This window comes from Salvia hispanica, chromosome 2 (assembly GCF_029641045.1).
Source record: "Salvia hispanica isolate PSC_SH4W2 chromosome 2, Shi_PSC_v1, whole genome shotgun sequence".
Lineage (NCBI taxonomy): Eukaryota > Viridiplantae > Streptophyta > Magnoliopsida > Lamiales > Lamiaceae > Salvia > Salvia hispanica.
The window spans coordinates 20,210,587-20,235,035 of record NC_142693.1 but is presented as its reverse complement, the minus strand read 5'-3'; the positions used below and the strand labels follow the sequence as shown (position 1 = coordinate 20,235,035).

The window sequence follows — 24,449 nt, the reverse complement described above, 5'->3', positions numbered from 1 at the left end:
ATACGTAAAATAAAAGAAAGATAGAGCAAAAAAATTTAATTAGAGTATCGGTGGTACAAATATGTCCCAACTCATTAGAGTCTTAGACACGTACGTACGCATACTATTGATACTAAAAATAGAACATAACTAATTTTAGTGGAAAAAATTACAGTATTTTAATAATAAATTTAAGTGGAATGAATTACGAACATTCATACGGCTGAAAAGTAAAATGCAAAAAATAAGCGCTAAAGACTTTTTCGACTATATTATATTAAGGTTGAATTATTATTTGAGATACATTCTACGTCTCTATTTATAGGACTAGAGAAATAAAGTGTCTAGGGATTTATAAACTTAGAATCTCTACCATAATAATGATATACTCCTATTCCATTGAGATCCTAAAGTTACTCTTTCTCACAATCTTGAGACTTTCATATTCTATTTCCAACACATAGTATACGTACTTAATAATGAATGGAGCCCTATATAGTAAAAGTAAAAGAAAAATAATAGTATTAGTAAACAGACCAAATTGCCAAAATGAATTATGTTATCACTAATATTATTTTTTTTCATTGTGATTTGTTTATCAAAATTAGTGTTATTTCCTTGCACATTTTTCAGTTTTTCTCTCTCTTTCTCCTATTATATGCATTTTACTGGCCTATCTGCGACGTTAAAAATAATATATTAAAACTCATGTCATTCACAAATAAAATAACACCTTGTTTTGCGTGGGGTGGGGAAATATATTTTTAAAGAATCAATATAATTTTTCATTCAACCGTGACTCAAATTTTCGCGGTAATAGTAATCGAACAACCGACAGTTGGAGGAAAAGTGTTTTACTATATCAATACATCTAATAAAGTGGAAAATAACCTTCTATTATTATAGTATATGACTTGTTTGGTGAATCAACTTTGCTATTTTAAGATAGGGCATTTTATATGACGTGCGTGCTTTAATTATTGCACTAACGATGCCATATAAAGTGAAATCAACTTATGATTCATTAAGATAATGCATTTCTAAATTATTGATAGTCTACTATCCACAAACATATCTTTGAAAAATTGGTTCCTATCAGATTTAAACTATTATGTGTCCCAATCCATGAGATCTCATAGAATTTTTAAATTACTTGTTATTGGTGTTAGTTGAGATTTCATTGTCAAGAACCAATATATAATTATTTAAACACATTTTCTTGGAAAGTTTGATTAAATCGGATGAGTGTGTTACGCGTGTAGATAATTCAAATTCAAACAGAGAAAAACTTTTAAAATAAACATAAAAGATAAGAAATGGCCAAAGATAAAAATAAAACATGATCACGCAAATTGACTTGTCAAAATGGACAATAATTTATTTATTGCGATTTGGCGTACACGCAGACCATCGTTTCTTGTTAGCTGTTATGTGTTTAAATATAATTGACTATAGATTTAAATACTAAATGATGAAATAATTTTTATTCTTATAGCTAACCCTAATTTTTTAATAAATGGAGTAGAAATAGAAGAAATCGAAATCAAATAAAAAATGTAAAGAAGGCGAAAAAAGAGTGGGCCGTATAGCAAGGGCAAGTGGGCTTCAACTAATGAGCATTAGAATATTATTAAGTCTGTTTAAAACGGCAATTATTATTACTCAATTTCAAGGACTTACATAAATTTAATTTTTTAATAAATATGTTGAAGCAATTTAACAAGCACGTAGTTTTAGAATTCTTACTTCGCAACTTAGATACAAAAGAATATAGTGTATCAAATTGTATAAAATCGGATGTACTATGTATAATTTATAAGTGTAGAACATTTCTTTTTGGACTGTACTGTACTAATCATAGGAAGCTTATTATGAAAAAATTATAGGAATCTTCCAATGAATAAAACAAGGTTAATATCAAAAGATGAAATGCTTTTTAGTTGGCAAAACGCTTTCCATACAACAAACAAATTTGAGGTTCGAGTTATTACGAAAATAAATGAGAAATCATTATTGATCCACTAATGCAAATACAACATCATCTATTATTACAACATTTTTTGCTTTATTCAACTAACCTTAAAAGCAACGGCGGAATACTCTGTTCGTTTCGAAAGAAGTTATTCGGATCAATTATAGTTATAACTCAGAACAATTAAAGAGGACTAATACAAATAAATTTGAGGTTCGAGTTATTACGAAAATAATGGAATGAGATGGGACGGGAGTAAAATTATTATCTAACGGAAAAAAATTAAAGAGGACTAATACAAACAAATTAAAGAGGACTAATAACGGAATAATAGTTTTAACTCAGAACAATTAAAGAGGACTAATACAAACAAATTAAAGAGGACTATTATTTCGTAATAACAGAATAATAGTTTTAACTCAGAACAATTAAGGAGGACTAATACAAACAAATTTGAGATTCGAGTTATGACGAAAATAATGGAATGAGATGGGATGGGAGTAAAATTATTATCTAACGGAATAAAATTATTCGGCTAAGTTCTCAATTACTTAAATGGCACATTATTCATTATTTTACTCATCTCATTAGGGATTTAGATTTAGGTTTTTAGCATATGTAAACTGATGTGGAATTTATTTTCTATATTAATGAATTATGTTTTTATTTTAGTAACATAAAAGTTTAAGTGCATAAATAATTGAGCATGTTAACTAAGGATTTGATAGTATAAATATAAAATGCTGAGGATTTATTGAAACCGAAAATTGCGAAAGAATCTAAAATAAACAAAATTTTGAAATACAAGAACTTGAGGATATGTTTATCAATCAAATTTTTTGCTTAAAGTTGCTTGACATGGCATCCATGTGAACATAATTGAATGATTTTGTAATAAAAACGAATTAGATCGAATCACTTAAAAGCAAGTTGTCAACATACTCTTTAATTAGTAGTGCGATCAACGCGACATTATAATATTTTGTATTACATAAATGCTCCCATATGCATAGTGATATTTTTAATTGGTATACATCAATACATGTTATTATTCTGACATATATTAATGTCGAAAATAAACTAATTTGTGATAAACAAATGATTTCATGTTCAAAGTTCAAATGGTTAGTTCAGATTATATTGTCAAGTACCAATATATTATTAATAATTGATAAAAGATATATAAAAAATAAAAATTAACTATATATATATAATTAATTAGGGCATGCTTGGTATAATGGAATGGAATGAGGGTGGAATTGAATAGAGGTTGGAATGAAATGAAGATAGGAATGAAATGACAATTTCCTTGGATTTTCTTTGCATTTTCATCCATTCACTCATTCATTCCATCACACCAAGTAAATGAATAGAATGGAAGTATACATTCCATTCCATCATTCCATTCCATCATACCAAGAAGCCACTAAAACCATGAGTTAAACCTACTACTGTTCAAATTTTACGGCTTTGTTACTCTTTAGGATACAAATTGAACCAATTCATAATATTTACAACTAAAGAGAGAAAAGATAATGTTCTAGATAAAATTATAAAGTAATCATATTTTGGGATTAAAATTGCATCAATTCATAATGTCTAGGACATGAATCTATCAATATATTGTTCAGGATAAAAAATTGTGACCATGCTCGAGTACAATCATGTAAAATTAGTTTCCACAAACAAGCCACTTTGTTATAAAAAAATTGACTTAAAAATAATTATTACATGCATATTTTCCACAACCAAAAACAATCAAAAGAAGATGTCTGATTTTATTTGCCACATGAAGAAATCTGCAGACGAAACATTATGTGTCGGAAACACAATCCAATCTCAATGCGAGTGAAACGGCGGAATGCTCTGTTCGTTTCTGAAGAAATTCTCGGGATCAACCACAGTTTTCACCCGAACAAGACGCTCGAAATTGTTCTTAAAATATCTCTTCCCCCAAACGCTAGCTTGCTCGTAGCTCGTCTTTCCTCGAACATTATTGACTCCAAGGTCGAGATCTCTGGCGTTGAGATACGCTCCCCTCGGATTCTTCGACACATAAGGAGTCAAGTAACTCTCAAGCCTTTTGCTAAAGCTTATGTACTTTTCCGAATCTTCATTCTGCTTTTCGTCCCAAGTCACCATCTGGATGACTTCGTACAAGTTTCCCGCCCTGTGCGGGAAAGGAATGGCAGAGTCGCAAATCTCTGCCATTCTTCCACCATAAGGAACCATCTCGACACGAGCTTGCCCAGCTTCCAGCTCGAGCAGATGTCTCCAGACGCCTTCGATTCCGGACTCAGGAATCTGCTCTTGCACGTAATCCAACTTGGCCTTGAAGTATCCTTTAAACGGATTGTTTCTATTGAGAAGAACTCGGGGCGATGTTTCAATGGGGAAACGAGCAGCTATATACACCACGGATTGGATCCAGCTCATTTCGGTGCAGTCTTCTCTCACTAACCCTAACTCCGGGAAGCTGTGTTTCATGGTCAAGAGCAATTTGTCGATCCCGCCAAGAAACATAGAGTAAAACAACACCTCAATGGTGTCATTTTGCCTCGAAGCATCGACTGCGATGAGCAGATCTTTGTCGAGGTTAGGAGCAATGTGTTGCCAAAGGTGGACCAGTTGAGTCGCGTTCTGTTCTAGCGCCCTGCTGATTCTGAAAACAGTGACCGTTTCTGGAACATCCACCAGTTGCACCTTCCAGGCGGTGATCACGCCGAAACTGGCGCCTCCGCCGCCTCTAATGGCCCAGAAAAGATCCTCTCCCATCGATTTCCTGTCAAGGATTCTGCCGCTGACATCAACTATTCTCGCGTCGACGACGTTATCTGCGGCGAGGCCGTATTTTCTCGGCATTAGGCCGACGCCTCCTCCGCTGAAGTGCCCGCCGAGGCCAATGGTTGGGCAGTTGCCGCCGGGAAACCCTAGAACCGGGCTTTTCTCGAAAATCCGATAGTATAAAGAACCAATGGTTGCACCGGGTCCAACCCACGCGGTTTTCGTCTCCACATCGACTGTGATATCGCTAAAATTGATCAAATCGATGATCACGAACGGGATCTGTGAGACATAAGATAGTCCCTCGAAGTCATGGCCGCCGCTTCGGGTTCTAATTTGTATGTCAGTCCTTTTGGCACAATAAATGACCGGCGGGATCTGAGATTCGTGTTCTGGGGTTATGATCACTTGCGGTTTTGAAGTTGAATCTGAGGGGGAAAATCTCAGATTCTGGATGGAAGTTTCCAAGATTGATGAATAAGAAGAGTTGATTGGGGTGTAAACATTGTTGGATATGGAATAATAGTTGTTGAATTGTTTGGACAGACATTCAAGAAATTTGTCTGCAGATGAGGCGGCTAAGCATGAAATGAAAGCAAGAAGAATTAAAGCAACAGAGAGAATGCTAGTCTTCATGCTTGAGAGATAATGGGAAGGGATGAGAAATGAACATTTAAATAGTACTCCCTCTGTCCCATAAAGATTGTCCCAATTTTTCATTTCCGTCCGCCCACAAAATTTGTCTCATTTCACTTCTTACCATTTTTGGTAGGGGACTTCATATTCCACTAACTCATTCTTAATTACACTTTATTATAAAACTAATATATAAAATAGGACTCACATTCCATAACTCAACTCACTTTTCATTACATTTCTTAAAATTCGTGTCTAATCAAAATAAGACAATATTTGTGGGACAGAAGAAGTACTATTACAATGTTTGAATAATCAACTTTTATGTTTAGACAATAGATTATTCATTTGAGATGAAGAACTATTATCACATCTTGAACGAAAAACTCTATTAAATTCAATTATTAAAGTTGTTGCTGAACTCATAGTTCACCATGAATTGATTACCCACTTCAATATGACAGTAGTCTAGGGTAATGTCAAGTCACAGATTCACTATATAATTTCTTTGATACCATAGTGGTAAAAGTAATGAACCGTAATCCTATGAATAAAAGGAATCGAGTTTGATCGTTGTTGTGTTGTAGATTAATTCACTTTCTCTCAGAATCCATAATCCACCGCATCATACATTGTTAGTGACAGCCCCCACACATGTTCTTATTGCACCACCGACCGACCACCTCTTAGTTTTATACACATGTCATCCCATGCATCATGTGTTGATAATTTAATAGCCTTTGTGGAACACGAGAAGATGAAAAATCAAATACGATGAAGTGATATAAACTGTCAACTCCGACAATAATGAATAAAATAAAATAGAACATGGACCCAATGCGTAATTTCGGCGACACACTCTTCATAATTCATACTGTCACGTAAGTTACAATTTTTATTTTATTTTCATTGTATCATTTCATTGGCATTAAATATGTCATGTGGATAGTGTGATATTGAAAAATATACATATCAGTATTCTAAATTACATTATTGATACAAATTAAATCACTTAGTTAGTAAGACACTCTTTATTTTTATAGGCAAATGAATTTAATTTTAGCGGGCAAGACACTATTATTAATCTTATAGGTCATGGGTTAAAGTCGTCACAAGGCCAAGGTCCCATTCTATTTAATTGGAAACATTTTTCTTCATTCAAACTTAAATCATATCACTTTGAGATTTCAACTGTCCCATTATTCTATTTAATTGGTAATATTTTTCTTCATTCAAACTTAATCATATCACTTTATATTCATGATTCAACGCTTGCGTTCACGTTATTTTTTTTATGTTCTTTCGTTCAAGTTATTAGTACATACTGATCATAAAACATTGTGCAAAACATGTCTAAATTTCAACATTTATAGTCTTATAGACGACCTATTGTATCCATCTTCTTCTAAATCTATATTTGAAGCAAATACTGTAACTTGTAAAGTGAGATTTACATAATCAAATTTCAGAGCAGGTCATCAAATGTGGACTGAAACTTTAAATAACTTAGTACCCCCTCCGTCCCAAACTAGATGACCTCCTTCCTTGGGTGGTACAAGATTTTTAGCAATTTTATTTTTGTGTTAAATAGAGAGGATAAAGTAATAGAGATGGAATAAATTAGAAATACAAATGTTTTTATTTTAGTAATGAGTCATCTTGGTTGAGATATACTACCTCCGTCCCCCAAAATTTGCTACACTTTGACCCGACACGGGTTTTAAGAAATGTAATGGAAAGTGAGTTGAAAAAGTTGGTGGAATATGGGTCCTACTTTTAAAGTATTAGTTTTATAATAAAATGTGAGTAGGAATGAGTTAGTGGAATATGAGGTCCACTACCAAAAATGGTAAAAGTGAAGTGTATTAAATTTTCAGGGACGGACCGAAATAGTAAACTCATGTATCAAATTTTCAGGGACAGAGGTAGTACATATCAAAGAGAAAAATAGGTCGATCTTCAGTGGGACTGAGGGAGTAATATTTATGAGTTGAAACATAAAAATAACTATCGTGAAGTAGAATCATCCCATGAAAATTTACCAATTTCATATAAGACAATTGGAAATATCCTTCATTCCGCCGCTGCCGCTGCCCGCCGCCGCCGCCACAACTCCGGCCGCCTTAGTGGAAAATATATGCATGAGGTATTGAGCTTGGGATCAATATTTATAGTATTAAATAATTTTTCAGGAGGCAATATTATATTTTGCTTGAACTTATTTTCTTATTTCTTACCCTTATAAAAACAGAGACAAAACCGAGATAATCATTATAGATGGGGAAAATTACCAAAATCTTCAAGAAGTTTTAGTACAATTCCAGTCAATCTCAGAGTCTAAAAAAAAGGCAATTAAAAGGTGATCAATTTGGTAATAAAACAATTAGTTGATTTCCCTTTTTCAATAAAAATGACATGTTTTCATTTTCGAATCATTACATTACAAGTTACTCATTCTACAAAAACTAATTTATTCCCAATAGTGAACTTCACAGATTTACAATAACAATTCTTAATACACAATTACACATGTCCAAAAGTAATGATACATTGGAAACGTAAAGTATTACACAGTATTTTGCTTTAGAGTATGTTACTATAACAACATATATACTCTAAGACAACATAAAATGTAAAATCAAATTAGAGTAGCACAATCACACAATTGAATGCAATGGCGGAATGCTCTGTTCGTTTCTGAAGAAATTACCGGGATCAACAACAGTTTTCACCCGAACCAGCCGATCAAAATTGCCTTTGAAATATCTCTTCCCCCAAACGCTTGCCTGAGCATAGCTCGTGTTTCCCACAACGTTGTTGACTCCAAGGTCAAGATCTCTGTAGTTGAGATACGCTCCTCTAGGACGCATCGTGACGAAAGGAGTCAAGTATTTGTCAAACCTCCTAGTCCAACTTATGTACTTGTCAGACTTCTGAGCATCATCTTCATCCCAAAATACTACATGGTGAATTTTGTACAAATTCCTCCCCCTGTGCGGAAAAGGAATGGTGGATTCAGAAATCTCCGCCATTCTTCCCCCGTACGGGGAAATGATGAGCGAGGCATCTGCAGCCTCCGCCTCGCGAAACAGGCTCCACATTCCTTCCAGCACTTTTTTGGGAATGGGCTTCTGCACGTAATTCGATTTGCCTTTGATGTTTGTGACGCTGCTTTCACTTCTGTTTAGCAACACCTCCTTTGGAGATTCAATGGGGAATCCGTAGTGGAATAGGACTGATCCGATCCAACTCGTTTCGATGCAGTCTTCTCTTACTAGCCCGAGCTCGGGGAAGTTTTCTTGCATCGTTGGAAGTAGTCTGTCGATTCGGCCGAGGAAGAGTGAGATGAAAGAAATGTTGATTGTCTGGTTCTTTCTTTGCTGGGTGGTGTTCACCTTGGCTACCGCAATCCCAATCCGTAGATCTTTGTCGAGTTCGGAAGCTATGTATTGCCAGCGGTGAAAGAGTTGAGTCGCATTTTGCTCTAGTTTCTTGTCGACTTTGAAAACAGTGACTGTTTTTGGAACGTCCACCAATTTTACCTGTTGGAATCATTCAAGCTATCGAATGCTACAAATACAAAATATTAAAATTGAATGTGCGAAGTAGTCCTTTAATATTTTGCTATTTTGAGTCGTCCAGAAAAATTAATCACCTTCTATTATTTTGTTGTAAATTTATCTCTCTGTTAAGGTGAACCTCCTTTTCTATTAACAATACTTCAGCTATTTTTTTTTCTTTATTCCAGCTATTACTTTACTAATTTTGCTTTAAAATTTATCTCGCAAATTGAAAATAGTATAGTATATTCTAGTGTAATTATGGTTGTTTACTAGTCAGTTTTGGTCTAAATTATTCCCTTTTCTTATTCAAAGCAAATCAGAATATTTCAAATAGTGTTATCTAGTAAGTTAAGTTCAGAGACTTTTTGGAAAATACTCTACTAGTTTTTGAGTAATACCTTCCAAGCAACTATCACACCGAAGCTAGCGCCTCCACCGCCTCTGATTGCCCAGAACAGATCTTCACCCATTGATTTTCTATCCAAAATCCTGCCGTTGACATCGATTATTCTTGCATCGATAACTTGATCTGCAGCCAAGCCATATTTCCTCATCAACGGTCCGTAGCCTCCTCCACTGATGTGCCCACCGACACCAATTGTCGGACACACACCACCAGGAAACCCAAGAATCGGGCTTTTCTCCGCGATCATGTAATATAAAGAACCAAGGGTTGCGCCGGATTGAACCCATGCCGTCTTCTCACCAACATCAATAGTTATTTCACTTAATTTGATCAAATCAATTATCACAAACGGGACTTGTGATACATAAGATAGCCCCTCTAAGTCATGGCCACCGCTTCGAGTTCTGATTTGCAATCCCTTATTTTTAGCGCAATATATGATTGGCGGGATCTGAAATTCGTGCTCTGGGGTGATGATCACTTGTGGTTTTGGAGTAGAATCCGAGGCGAATCTCAGATTTTGAATGGAAAACAATAGGATTGAAGAAAAGGAAGAGTTGATTTGGGTGTAGACATGGTTGGAAATGGAAGAGTAGTTGTTGAATTGATGGGAGAGGCACTCAAGGAAGTCATCAGTAGATACTTCTTTTGAGCATGAAACATTAATCAGAAGAAGGATTAAAGTGATGGTGAAAAAACTTGCCTTCATAGCTGAGAAATGATCTTAATTTTGGTCACAAGCATAAGTCAATCACATAAAGAATTAAAGTTAAGGTATCATGTTATCTTCAGGTGGAAAGAGATGGGATTAGATGAATGAGCATATTATAGTACTAATGTTCAGATAGTCTAATAAATATATTATGAGTGAATAGTTAGTGGTTCGGACATATTGCCACGCGAAATTTTCAGAACCAATGAAACTTTATGCCATATATTATTGCTTGTTAATTGTCATCGATGTCTAATGAGGTCATTGTACTAATGATACAAGTGGATTCATTAGGCCCTTAATTTAACAAAATTTTGTTATATTAGGTAATTGTACTAATTCATTTTGTTTCATTGGGTCTTCTTATAATATTTTTTTCAAAATAAAAAAAAAATATTGATATCGCATGTCATAATCAACTTATAAATTTTTCAAATTTCCAATTATTATTTAGTCAATAATATTCCAACTGAATTATCTTCAAAATAAATAAGAGATACAAAAATTTAATTAATAGGCAAAGTGAATTAAAATTTGAAGTCATTAAATAAAAATCCAATTAAATAACTTCTTAAATAACAATTCATTTGTATAAGGACTTAATGGCATAAAAATTATAAATAGATCTAATAAATTAAAATATATCAGCATAAGGAATTCTAGATGGGTTATGCCATATTTTAATAACCATCATGGAATAAAATAAGATATAAAATCAAATTAAATAAACCAAAGTTGAGCTATCATAAAAGTTAGTCAATTGTAGTTGTTCATATTTCAATCTCAAACAATTATGTATTGGAAAAATATTACAATGTTCCAAATTATTATTACGCCTCGTCTTCTTTAATTTCATTTTATATTTCATGTTGATAATAGATAACAACACAAAAGATAAAGTATACATAAATAAATAATTGCTTAACCTGTGTATGTATACCTACAACAAATACGGCAAACTAACCCTGAGAGACTTGTAAATGACTTTCCTAGCCTTCACAATTTAGACCGTTTTAACCCTGCTTCAGCATAATTCTATCCACCGCGAGCACTAAAAAAATCGAAAACTATCGAAAATAGTCTTGTTTTGTTGCAAGCCATCTACTAAGTAGCGGATGACGTGTTTGCTTGCGTTCATTCCGACATTAATATATTTTGTAAAAGTTTTATCATAAATACAGAACATATTTACATAAATAAATTTATAATATAATATTCTATAATGGTACTGTGGTATACCGTATGGAAATTCAGCATGCAGTAAATTTTTGGTATACTGCATTAATTTTGGAATGGTATCGATATTTAAATTAGTACGACCGAAAGTTCTGTATAACGAGTTATAGTAAGATAATGATATGATTTTACTCATGAATTTGCCATATGATATATAGTATAGCAGTTTCTGTACAAGATATATCATGATGATCTACCCTAGCTATCAATTTAAGTTTTTTCCAATTGCACATTCATTCACCAAGAACATCCACTACGGTGTTATCATAATTGTCACATCAGCAACTGAGTCAATTTTAACTTTTTCCAAACTTCGTTCACTATAACATTAGCTCACTTTAATTTTGATAGATTTCACTATTACAAATCTACTCTTTTCTAACTATATAGGCACACATGATCTATGTCTCTCTCCAACTGTTGATGTTGTAAGATACTCCCTCCTTTTCCATTAATTGTCTTATAATTGACCTGTGCAGGTTTTAAAAAATTATTTGACTAGTTTAAGAAAAGTAGGAGGAAAAAATTAATGGAATGTGAGTTATATTTTATATATTACCTTTATAAAAATTGTGAAAGGAATGAGTTATATGAATATGAGATCCACTTACCAAAGATAGCAAAAGTAATACACTACATTTAATGAGGACCGTACAAAGATAATAAAAATGAGATAGCTCAACTCAAACAATAATGCATAAAACACAGTACAAAATAAGTAAATTATTGAGAATTTGCTTTACAAATTTTATTTTATTATTATTTTTTTTCTTCTAGAGTGAATCACACACTAATGCAATGGCGGAATGCTCTGTTCGTTCCTGAAGAAATTCTCGGGATCAACAACAGTTTTCACCCGAACCAGCCGGTCAAAATTGCCTTTGAAATATCTCTTCCCCCAAACGCTTGCCTGAGCATAGCTAGTGTTTCCCACAACGTTGTTAACTCCGAGGTCCAGATCTCTATAGTTGAGATACGCTTCCCTAGGACGCCTCGAGACGAAAGGAGTCAAGTATTTGTCAAACCTCCTAGTCCAACTTATGTACATATCTGACTTCTGAGCATCATCTTCGCCCCAAAATACTATATGGTGAATTTTGTACAAGTTACCCGCCCTGTGCGGAAAAGGAATGGCGGATTCAGAAATCTCCGCCATTCTGCCCCCGTACGGGGAAATAATGAGGGACGCGCCCGCGGCCTCCTCCTCGCTAAACAGCCTCCACATACCTTCCAGCCCGTGTTCGGGAATGGGTTTCTGCACGTAATTCGATTTTCCTTTGAAGTTTGTGACGCTGCGTTGAGTTCTGTTGAGCAACACCTCCTTTGAAGAATCAATGGGGAAACCGTAATGGAATAGGATTGATCGGATCCAGCTCGTTTCGATGCAGTCTTCTCTTACCAGCCCGAGTTCGGGGAAGTTTTCTTGCACCAGTGGAAGGAGTCTGTCGATTCCACCGAGGAAGAGTGAGAAGAAGGAAACGGTGATTGTGTTCGTCTTGGCTACCGTGATTCCGATGATCAAATCTTTGTCGAGTTCGGAAGCTACGTATTGCCAGCGGTGAAAGAGTTGAGTAGCATTTTGCTCTAGTGTTCTGGCAACGTTGAAAACAGAGACAGTTTCTGGAACGTCGACCAGTTCTACCTGTTGGAATCATTCAACCCCATTATATGTCACACACTTTTCATTCTTCATTTTTCCATTTTTGGGACGTCCAATATTAAACAAAAATAATATTCTACGTCGCATTGAAGATGATCAACTTTTCATTTTGGATTGTCCCAACTAAGATGACCTCTTACTAAAATTAGAAACACATTTTATCTAACTTTATTCACTCTCTCTTACTCTACTGTCTCTACTTAACACACAAAATAAAGCTGTATAAAATCTCGTGTCGCGCAAGGAAGGGTCAACTTCCTTGGGACGAAAGGAGTACTCATTTTCTATCATATATTATAATAAACCAACACAATAAAGTAAACTAATAAATATAAGTAATACATAAAATTAGAACACATTAAATAATATTTTATTAACACATGAAAAGTAAACGGTCTTGTATAGATTTCGTGTAATACCTTCCAAGCAACTATGACGCCGAAGCTAGCACCTCCGCCGCCTCTGATGGCCCAAAACATATCCTCGCCCATTGATTTTCTATCAAGAATCCTGCCGTTAACATCGATTATTCTTGCATCGATAACTTGATCAGCAGCTAAGCCATATTTCCTCATCAACGTTCCGTAGCCTCCTCCGCTGAAGTGGCCACCGATGCCAATCGTCGTACAAACACCAGCGGGAAACGCAAGAACCGGGCTTTTCTCTGCAATCCTGTAGTATAAAGAACCAGTGGTTGCCCCGGATCCGACCCACGCCGTCTTCTCACCAACATCAATAGTTATTTCACTGAATTTGATCAAATCAATGATCATAAAAGGGACTTGTGATACGTAAGAGAGCCCCTCGTAGTCATGGCCCCCACTTCGGGTTCTGACTTGCATGCCCTTCTCTTTGGCACAGTATATGACTGGCGGGATCTGGGATTCGTGTTCTGGGGTTTTAGTGTTCAAAGTCAAACAATAGTTCATTATGCATTGTAGAAAGAATTTGAATAATTTTCCAAATTTCTCATGCTTACAGCATACTGGAGATCTATATAAATGGAGTAATAATTAAATCTTAATTGTATAGTAAATAACTATTGTTTTCTCCATTTGCCATTAATTATACAAGTTGAAAGACTCGAATTTAAATAAATGTAAAATAAAGTGTGTGAAAAAATTATTGAAATATAAGTTTTTTTTATATATTATTTTATTTTTGTGTTAAGAACACACAATAGGGATAAAATTACAAATGTTAAAATCAAATTGCATATTCAAAGAGTATTAGATAAAATCTACTCCCTTTGTCCGGCTAAGATGACACATTCCTTAGCCGGCACGAGATTTTAGGTGTTATATTGGTTAATGTGTTTAATTGGAGAGAGAAAGTGGGTGGAAGTATTAAAATAGAGAGAGAAAGAAAGATGAATATTTTAATAGGGGTGAGAAAAAGTGTTTAACTGTATTTATTGGAGAGAGAAAGTTTCCAAAAAATGAAATATATCATCTTAGTTGGGACAAACTAAAAAAGAAAACGTGTCATCTTAAGTAGGACGAAGGGAGTAATATTCTTAAGAAGCTGTTGGCTTTTGATCCCAGAAAATCAAAAAGTGAAAAAAAAAAGACATTATCCTTATAACCCATTAAACGGTCCATTAAAAATAACCCATAAGTTCAAGCACTACTTGCAAGTTGCAATATTATCGTCGAGCAACAAAATGAGAATTTTGGGAAGGGAAAAGCTGAGGAGAAGCTGCCGATATGGAACGGACGAGCATACACGAGAAGAGCCGAGACCAATGTCGAAAAGAGTGTTGTCAATTTGATTGTCGAGAATGCCAAGGAGATCGTTGTGATGGCGGATGCTACTTTAGATTGAATGGTTGCAAAAGTACGAAGGAAACAAGGGGAGAAATCATTTAGTGGGCCTAAGTAACCCAGACAATGTGCTTATTGGACATTGAGCCTAAGTGGGCTTTGGGTGGCCAAACTAATTTGGGTTGTTAATTAAATTGAGCATTCAAAACATATAAATTGGGTTATTAGAAAGTTGGCCCATCTTTTATGAACTTTCAATGAAAATAAAAACTCCCAAATTTATCAAATTGAAAATTATTGTTATATACTCCCACTGTCCCACTAGAAATGAAACGTTTTCCTTTTTTTGATTGTTCCATTCAAAATGAAACGTTTCTTAAAATAGAAATAACTTTATCTCTACTTTTCTCTCTCTCTTACATTACTCTCTCTTCTTTAACTCATAAAACAAACCTGCATAAAATCTTGTGCCGAAAAGCAAACGTTACATATTTATTGGGACGGAGGGAGTATGTACGAGTCCTAGGTTGTTATTTGCAGATAACTGGAATCCTCAATTAACGCTGCTGATTTTCGTGGATTTGCAGCAACACAGGCAACGCCGGTCCGATTCCGGCGCCCTGCTTTTACGCTCCAGGGCCCTCTTTGGGGTCCTATCCGCACTGCCACCATACCTGCCAAATTCGAATTGGAACCTGCCGCCACCAAACCAACCACCGCACCAGGTCCAACAAAGGCCTGCAACCTGCTGGGACCCTCCGGGCAGCCACAATCCACTGGATTTCCCAGCCTAGCTATGCCAACCTACCTTATGGCTACGACTCAGCTCTAGATTATAGTCCGGCACTCTACCAACAACACACCCCATCTGCGTTGCTTTTGAGTTGTCGTTGCTTGCTTGCTAGCAATGACTCAACAGCTACACAATGCAATTGCTCTAACACAAAGTGTCCGGCACACCCCAAATCGAAATTATGAATCCATCACTTAATAAAGTCACAAATTTAATATACTCCTATATATAATTTTTGATAAATTAGAGGCTCCAACCAAACAACGATAAGGAAGAGTCCAACAACAACAACACCACCACCACAACAAGAACACAACCTAGCGAAGTCCAACGAAAAATCCTAGTGCTAACGCAAGAGTATATATATCTATATATATCCACACTATACAATCATATATAACAATCAAAGAATAGGGGGTTGTTTGTGAAACTGAATCTTACCTGCAGGAATTTGAAAATGTTGACATCATGTTGGAGAAAATTAATGGGCACACACTCCTTCACCTCCTCACTCTTTAGAAGCAACTCAAACTCAAACACGAACCTTTCCTTCTGCTTTGTTCTTCAGCACGGCGACGATCTATATAAAACACGAAAAAGATAGTGACAAACAGACAAAGTAGTGTTAGATTAATCATTTTGGGATTAAGTGTGTCAAAACTTAACTTTGTAAGTTGATGTACTAAATAATACTAGCTCCAGACTAGAATCATCCCCTAGACAATATTAGAAGTTAAAGAACAAGTAAACAAGACCATGGCACAATAGCAAATCACATTAAAATATAGTATTATAAAACCTTACTAGCTCACTACATATAAGTTCATTTTTCATTAATAATATTTATATACTTTATCAACTTATAATTAAATTATGGTACTATAAGAAAACAATTTTGCACCTAAAAATTATAAACGTTTTAGTTATAAATTATTTACAAGATTGTTTAGTAATAAAAATTTTATTTGGAATTTTTCCAATCAGAAAACAAAAAATCTCCATATTTATTTCTTTATAATCATCACCCTAAAGATCATTGCCAGCTCAATGAGTCCCAACTCCTATGCGCTATTTGAACTAAGAACTTACATCCAAAATTAGTATCCAAAAGTAGCATCTATGATCTACCACAAACCATAGAGACAAAGCCAGAAATTTTGTACGTATATATCTAAATATTCAATTTTGTCTTATCATTTTAACGTTTTAAAGAAAATGTCCATCCTAAGGTAACTGCAAATAAAATTCAACCGCGAGACATTTTAATTAAAATCCTAAAACGATGGTATGTTTTTCATTTACATTTAGGATGAGACATTTTTATTAAAATCCTAAAATAATGAGATAAAATTGAATATCAACTTTGAAAAGACCGGCTCCAACCTAGTAGCACCAATATCAAAACAACACAATTTCATATTTTATGTGAGAGACATAAAAAAAATTGTGAGACAAAAACCCAAAAATGGTGTAAATTTTGAATTTGATGTAAATGGTTGGAGTAAAACTACTTTTTGGTGTGACGTATACTCGAAAATGGATTTGAGTTTGGTGTAAATGGTTGGAGATGGTCTTAGTCGTGACTATGGGGGTAGATAATTTACAAAAATGTACGGACATAATTGTTCCTATAAATTAATAAAGTGGTGATGAGGAAATAGACATGCAACCGTTTATGAAAAGGGATATTGGTCCTTAAAATAATAAACTTTGACAAAATTTGATATTTTCCACGAACTTTAAATTGATTTTAAATATTATAAATTTTAAATTTTGTTTATTATTTCCCATAGCATGTCAATCATGATATCCAACACGCTTATATGCATATTTTATCCCATTTGGCGCTATTAAATCAACAAGGTTTTCTATGTGGCTTTTTATCCTACATGCAACGAAACTAAAAAGAATTCAAAAATATCATAAAAATATTTTATAGTTACCCACGTAAAATAAGTTTTTCGGTTCAGATATCTTGTTTGGCTTGGATTGGGAAATAAGAAACAACATGTAAAGCTTGTGATATTTAAGATCAATTTAAAAAGTCCGTGGTAAATACTAAATTTAGCCAAAGTTTATGGTATTAGAGACCAATATTTCTTTACAAAATACAAACCAAGAAAAGATTTTTAAACTCACCGATGTATCGTCCATCAATTTGGATGTAGGGAATATGGGAAATTTGGGGCCATTGAGAATCAGCTGCATCACTTGCCTTTTCAGGACATATTTCTGGGCATCCCTCAATACTTAAGAAGTTTAATTTAGTGAGGCGCCGCATTGCATCCGTAGAGGGTAGACGCCTTAACTTCTTACAATTTTTTATACGCCACTCCCTCAGAGATGAGAGGTTTCCCAACCATTCAGGAAACTCTTCCATTCCAAAATTCTCCAGCTTTAACTCAGAAAGAGTAGTGAGATGTTGAATAGATTCCGGCAGATTTTCCCAACTTTCCATCCCCTTCAATTCTAAGCGTTTAAGTAAGCTGCATCCTTGCAATATGCAATTAACAGTCTCCATTAATCCCCCCACACTGACATCTATTCTTAACGATGCCAAGCTACGAAAACGAGGCCGAATCTCATCAAAACAAGTGGTCATGAATTGAGGAACACCAACAATTGCCAAATGTATTAGACGGGGGATTTTGGGAGACGGGCAATTATTTCGGGTAGATTCTCTAGGCTACTTAAATCCTCCAACTCCAAATACTTGAGTGAGGAACCAAGCACTTCACATGGCCAATACAGCAAAGCCTTGCACATATAGATCTCCAAAGTTGTAAGGGATCTGAGACTTTCTTGTAATTGTTGTACGCCAAGATCTCCTATCCGTTTCAGATTTGGGCAATCCGATATGCGCAACTCTTTCAAAGAATTGAGGGTGCCTAGACCATCTGGTATTTCTCTCAAATTGGAATACAGCCTTATATCCAACTTTGAGAGATTGGGATTACTATAGAATAGCCAACCTGGGAGACTTTCTACATCATGTATTTCCTCTATAAAGAGATCTGTTAGCAACGTTAATTCCGTATGAAATATGTCTGCCAAAGGCTTATAGCTGCCAATACGACGAAACTTCAAATGTTTGAGGGAAGACCCAAAATGGGTAGGAAAACTCATCAACACACGGCAATCCGCGATCATCAAGTGTTGAAGGTGAGGAAATACATTGACAACACTTGCATCCACTGATTCTATTCCCTTCAACACTGTGAGCTTAGGCAAGGTATCCAACACGAGATCTTCTAGTGCTGGGAAAACAGTACGTGTCTCATCATTCAATGATCCATAGAACGAAGAATTTATGGACTTCACATTACTCAATCTTTGCAACCGAAGATACTTGAGATTTGGCAACTTCCCAAACATTGGGATTTCTTCACATTCTGAGCAATCGGAGAGTGTTATGTTAACCATCTTGTTAAGTGGTAGCCTAGAACCTTGACGTCCATTATCAACTTCCATATTTCGAGCCCATGATGGAAAGCTTCTGCCTGCAAATCCAGAAATCTCCAACTTCTCCAGACGAGAGTGAGGTTGAAGGCCTTCCAACACATTCACATCATTTGTAGTTTCACCTTCTCTACCAGTCTGCCATCCCAAATACAACTCCAATAATTTTGGCTTGTTAGATAGATTTGCTTTCTCAGCCTCTTCTTTGTTACAAACCATTTCAAGGTTATCAATTTGCAGTTTTCCTTTGAGACAATTCAAACTTCCGAGCTCTTCAATTTTGAAGCCATTCTTGTCGCCCACCCTAAAAAACTTTAGGGTCCTGAGAGAAGTTAACAGACCAATCTTGGCAAACAACTCTACATTTTTCTTAATATAAAGATGCCTTAAGTTTCTCAAGTTCTTCAAAGTACTTGGAATTTGCTTTAAATCATAATTACACGCTCTCAATGTCTGCAAGTAAAAGAGTTCACCTATTCAATCCGGAAGATATTCAATAGACGTTCGTTCAATATCAAGAACTCTCAAATGTATCAACTTCTTGATTTCATTTGACAACTCTTTTACTTCCCAACTTCCAAAAGTTAAAACATGAAGAGATTCGAAGTTTGAGAACATGTAATCATTAATGTAATACATGGAAAATAATGTGCGTAAATATTTTTCATTTTTTTCCAAAACAGCACTTGAATCTTCTTTGAGAAACATGTATCGAACTTGGGTATCTTCATCTTTCTTAAAAGAACCTCTTAACACAGAAGCTGCAAGATCATGCAAAAGATCATGCATCACACAACTTTTCACATTTCCATAAGCATCTCTTTCTACAATTTGCAGTAAAGAGTTGCGTAGAAGAACATAGATAAATTCTTCTCCCATAGATTCCATGTCACTGCTTCCATCAGCTTCAAGAAATCCTTCGCCCATCCAATACTCAATCAGATTCTGTGTTTCAAATTCGTAACCTTTAGGAAAAGTCGAACAATATGCAAAACACTTTTTGAGCGATGGTAGAGACAAATTATCAAAACTCAACTTCAATATCTGTGCGATCTCATTTTCATCACTACGTGAAAGCCAATTCTCTTTGATTGAGTGCCATTTATCTTCAGGTTTACCATACAGTACTCCACCAACTACGCTAGCAGCTAATGGCAAACCTTTACATTTTTCTGCAATCTTAATTCCAGAGGCCTCAAATGCTGAAGGAACATTCCCTTTTCCAAAGGTTTTTTCTTTGATAATTGACCAACAATCTTCATTTGATAAAATTTGCAGCCCATGGGTATAATGAAGTGGTTTCATAATTGAAACGACGCCCATACTTCTGGTGGTAACAACAATCGCATTACCTTTCATAGAACTAAGGTTCAATATGGGATGAAATTTTTTTTCCCATGTGAGAACATTTTCATTCCAAATATCATCAAGAATAAGAAGATATGTTTTATTTTTTAAAACATCTTCAAGTTTTTTTAAAACACCTTCCTTATTCCCAATTTCGACTTGACTAGGAGAAGTCAATCCGTTGACGATTATGTTGAAAAGAATGAGTGGATCAAAATTTTGAGAAACATGCACCAAATATGTGACCCAAACAGATTCTTTTCTTTGATAAAATGGAAGACTTCCTTAGTCAAAGTTGTCTTCCCCAATCCTCCCATTCCCACAATGGCAAGGATAGAAATAGGTTCATCAGTTGTGATACAAGCGGTAAGTTGTTCAACTATTTCTGACCTCATCTCATCTCTTCCAATAAAAATTGGATCAAGAGAGAATGAGTCAGTTTCGCGAGCAGCATAAACCAATGCCGGTGCAGCAGCAAGTCTCATGGTGAGGCCATGACCGGTCGCCAGGGTGTTAATGGATCCCAAACTCCGATTGATTTGTTGGATTTGAAGAGCCATACTTCGAGAACGTGAAATATGAAGACAGAATGAGAAGCATGATAATACCTTTTGTTTCATTGTATCCGCCTTGACATGTTTGGAGAGTTGATGATATTTGATTTCATCCAAAACGTTGTCAGCATTGAACCCCACGTTTCCGAGATCCGCGAGCCACTTCATGACAGCCCCACCGGAGACGGAACTCATATCTGCATCTCTCAAGAATTTCTGGATCATGTCCAGATTCTGAGTTAACTGTTCTGCTTCAAGTCTGAAACCTCGAACAAGTGAGACCTCATTCTTGAGGCTTTCAAATAGAACTTGAAGCAAGGCGGCGGCGGCAGCTTCTTCCATTCTTTGTGCTGAGAGCTGTCTCAGAGAGAAGGGTTATGGTTTAGGAATGGAAATTAATAATTGATGCACTAATGTAAAGAAATGGATAAGATATGCAACTGAAGAGCTCCGGAGCCATTCATTCTAATATGCTTTTCTTTTTCAAGAAATTGACAATTGCTTTTTTTTGCTTTAATAGTACTACTGTGGTTTGATAATCAAATAACATAGTACCTCCATCGAAATAGCAACTATTTTTATTTTTGCTCCTGACATTAAAACTAGAAACTTTATATTTAGGGAATTTTTCCTTTTCAATGACATGGTTATCATTTTTATATGAATATCATTTTCTACTAATGATACTAATCACTTTTTCATTCAATTCATCTCTTATTTTACTACATGAATTAAAAATTCATGTAGTTTAAAAAAAAAAATATTTGAGAAACAAAGATAGTACTCATTCTATTCCACAAGAATATGTACTCTATCATTCTTAGCCTATCCCACAAAAATATTCACCTTCCAATTCCGAAAACTCTTTTCTCTAGTACTCATTCCCCTTACTTCATCAATTGTGCGTTAAAACTCATACCCAATCCAAAATGCATATTCTTATGGAACTGAAGACGTAGAGTTCAGGAAAGTCTAATGTATAATTAGAGATCAAATCACAATCATTAAATTAAAATATCAAAGGCTGGATTTAAAACACGAGTTATTTTTGAAAAAAACATTAAACTATTTTAAAGAGGAGGGGGAGAAACTCTCCTGGCGTGAATGGGCTGCTGAGGGCGTTGCGATGGTGACAGCGGCTGCGAGGCGGCTGGAGCTCGGAGATGGAGAGGCAGCGGCAGCGGCAGCGGCAGCAGCAGCAGCGATGAAGTCGAAGGAGGCGAGAGTTTGAGAAAAAGAGTTTGGTGTCTGTTGATTCGGAAATTGTGAGAAGATGGAGAAGGGGAGGAGATTCAGCTGCTGATTTTCCGCCGGAGAATAGAATTAGACTCTGGTTCTAATTTGAGATTTGGGTTGGGATTTAAGTTTGCAAAGCATTTCCAGCTTAATTTTAGCATTGTAATTTTACTCCAACCATTTTACTTTATTTTTTATTATACATTCAAACTTAAAATGAAATAGGTAATTAACTGTTATAGTAGTATTTATAATCAATCTTATTTTTTTGTTTGAGTGAAAAATATACTTATCTTAAAGTTTATACTAAACAAAAATTATAAACTTTTTTTTAAAATTTTGAGAGTAAAAAAGACTTAATATAGAGAATAATTTTATAAATTTAAATTTGGTGTAAATTATTAGAGTAAAATTATATTTGATTTGATATTTATACTAAAATGAGTTTGAGTTTAGTAAAAATGATTGGAGATGCTTTTACATTAAACTCAAACTTAAAAGAATATTCTCTATGTTGTCTTTATTACTAACAAAATTTGAAAAAAAAAATTATTGGTTTAGTTTAAATCTAGATAGATATTTTCGTTCAAAAATAAAAAATGAAATTGGTTTTGGATTACTATTATATTAGAACTATAGATTATCCAATTTTAAGTTTTAGTCTAGTATTTTTCACTCCCTATATCCACGAAATGTTGTCCAAGTTTGACCTGGCACGAGTTTTAACAAAAATGAATAAAAGTGAGTGGAAAAGTTAGTGGAATTAGGTCCCATATTTATATATTATTTTTATTATAAAATGTGAGTATAATGAGTTAAGTGAACATGAGTTTCATTTACCAAAAATGGTAAAAAAACAAAGCTGATAACATTTTGCGGACAGATCGAAATGGCAAAATTGAGCAATATTTCATAATTCATAAATAGAGAGAGTAGTTTTTTTCTGTCACTATTACTCCCTCCGTCCCGACTAAGATGACACATTGCTTAGCCGGCACGGTATTTTATGAGTTATTGGCTAAAGTGTTTAATTGGAGAGAGAGAAGGTGGGTGTGAGTATTAAAGTAGAGAGATAAAGAAAGATGAATATTTTAATAGGAGTGAGAAAAAGTGGTTGAGTGTATTAATTGAAGAGAGAAAGTTACCAAAAAATGAAATGTGTCATTTTAGTTGTGACAAACTAAAAAGAAAAACGAGTCATCTTGAGCGGGACAGAGGGAGTAGTTTTTTTGATACGACCTGCTCTTGATCTTGATTGGGAAGTATTTTACTTGGGCTGGGAATTTGATTTTCATGGCCAACTAGACCAATTAATTTTTGTTTGGAACATGTATTTAGTTTTTGCACAAGGGAAATTTCTTAAGATGGGCCTATTAAATTGTTATATGTTGAAACTAATGTTTAGTGGGGTTGGAGTTGTTTAAATAAATGGGCCGACTGTTTTGCCAGATTGTGGGCTGGAAATTTAAATGCTTGGACTGACATAATTAATTTAACTCCGAAGTGATTAACATAATTGAACAATGTGACTCATTTTATTAGAATGAGAAAATTATTAAAATAGAAAATGATTAATTATTAAAATGATTAATAACGAAAAAATAGGACTATTGATTGAGAGAGTAAATTTTATCTAAGTATTACAATTAATGTTACTAGCTTTACTATAATACTGTAGAGCTATTTATAACTTTAATAGCATTTAAACTATTTGAAATTAAATAGTACAGTACTACCTACTTCCCTTAAAAATATGGGCAATAAATATGACATGAAAATTAAGATAAAATTGGTAAAGTAAGCTGGAGAAAGAGGAGAAGGATAGGTAAAGTAGTGTTAGTGAATAGTGAGACCCATATTATAAATAGTGTTTAATGGTGGTATACGTCGTATATAAGTTATGTAATTAGGATAACTTTCCAAAAATGAAATGCATATATTTTTGTGGGACGGATGAAAATGGAAAGTATAAAACACATGATATCACCTTCTAGTTTTAAATGAAGTAAATATAGCATTATAACTATAGGATTATGATGGGATCGTTTTCCGCAGTCGCGCAAGGTGTTCGGCATTGCCGGCGCACACTCGATCTCCACATTAATACTCCCCCCGTCACATTAGAAATGTAGCATTTGCTTTTCGGCAAGAGATTGTATGTAGCGCTATTTTGTGAATCAATGAGGAGAGAATGAAGTAAGAGAAATGAAAAGGTAGAAATGATAATGTTTTCATTTTAAAAAATGTTTCATTTTTAATGGACAGATGGAGTACAATATTGTATGTTTATTTAGTCACACAACTACTCTATTTTTTAGTATTATATACTCCCTCCGTCCCTCAATAGTT

At 34.7% G+C, this 24,449-nt stretch overlaps 3 protein-coding genes and 1 pseudogene across 4 annotated transcripts; all 4 read right to left on the bottom strand.

Moving 5' to 3' along the window:
• Positions 1-3,627: 3,627 nt before the first annotated feature.
• On the bottom strand, positions 3,628-5,380 carry LOC125219830 (tetrahydroberberine oxidase-like). The gene has a single exon (XM_048121906.2). It carries the CDS (start codon positions 5,369-5,371, stop codon positions 3,791-3,793), a length of 1,581 nt encoding a protein of 526 aa, XP_047977863.1. The 5' UTR covers positions 5,372-5,380; the 3' UTR covers positions 3,628-3,790.
• Positions 5,381-7,822: 2,442 nt separating this feature from the next.
• On the bottom strand, positions 7,823-10,162 carry LOC125211413 (tetrahydroberberine oxidase-like). The gene is made up of 2 exons (XM_048111190.2): positions 9,333-10,162; positions 7,823-8,913 (listed from the first exon to the last, which is right to left on the bottom strand). The coding sequence occupies exons 1-2, from the start codon at positions 10,047-10,049 to the stop codon at positions 8,029-8,031; spliced, it is 1,602 nt and encodes a 533-aa protein (XP_047967147.1). The 5' UTR covers positions 10,050-10,162; the 3' UTR covers positions 7,823-8,028.
• A 1,817-nt stretch (positions 10,163-11,979) lies between these two features.
• Positions 11,980-13,893, bottom strand: LOC125202733 (tetrahydroberberine oxidase-like). The gene is made up of 2 exons (XM_048101178.2): positions 13,368-13,893; positions 11,980-12,930 (listed from the first exon to the last, which is right to left on the bottom strand). Exons 1-2 carry the CDS (start codon positions 13,875-13,877, stop codon positions 12,079-12,081), a joined length of 1,362 nt encoding a protein of 453 aa, XP_047957135.1. The 5' UTR covers positions 13,878-13,893; the 3' UTR covers positions 11,980-12,078.
• A 1,828-nt stretch (positions 13,894-15,721) lies between these two features.
• LOC125215651 (putative disease resistance protein RGA3) lies at positions 15,722-22,234 on the bottom strand (annotated as a pseudogene). The gene is made up of 2 exons (XR_016134915.1): positions 17,644-22,234; positions 15,722-16,084 (listed from the first exon to the last, which is right to left on the bottom strand). The product of XR_016134915.1 is annotated as a putative disease resistance protein RGA3 (transcript).
• Between the last annotated feature and the right edge of the window lie 2,215 nt (positions 22,235-24,449).

Excerpts from the sequence above, each read along its gene's own strand:
- LOC125219830 (XM_048121906.2), bottom strand. The coding sequence starts at position 5,371 with ATGAAGACTAGCATTCTCTCTGTTGCTTTAATTCTTCTTGCTTTCATT.
- LOC125211413 (XM_048111190.2), bottom strand. The coding sequence starts at position 10,049 with ATGAAGGCAAGTTTTTTCACCATCACTTTAATCCTTCTTCTGATTAAT. Across the intron at positions 8,914-9,332 it reads GTGTGATAGTTGCTTGGAAG|GTAAAATTGGTGGACGTTCC; the intron begins GTATTACTCAAA and ends TGATTCCAACAG.
- LOC125202733 (XM_048101178.2), bottom strand. The coding sequence starts at position 13,877 with ATGAACTATTGTTTGACTTTGAACACTAAAACCCCAGAACACGAATCC. Across the intron at positions 12,931-13,367 it reads GCGTCATAGTTGCTTGGAAG|GTAGAACTGGTCGACGTTCC; the intron begins GTATTACACGAA and ends TGATTCCAACAG.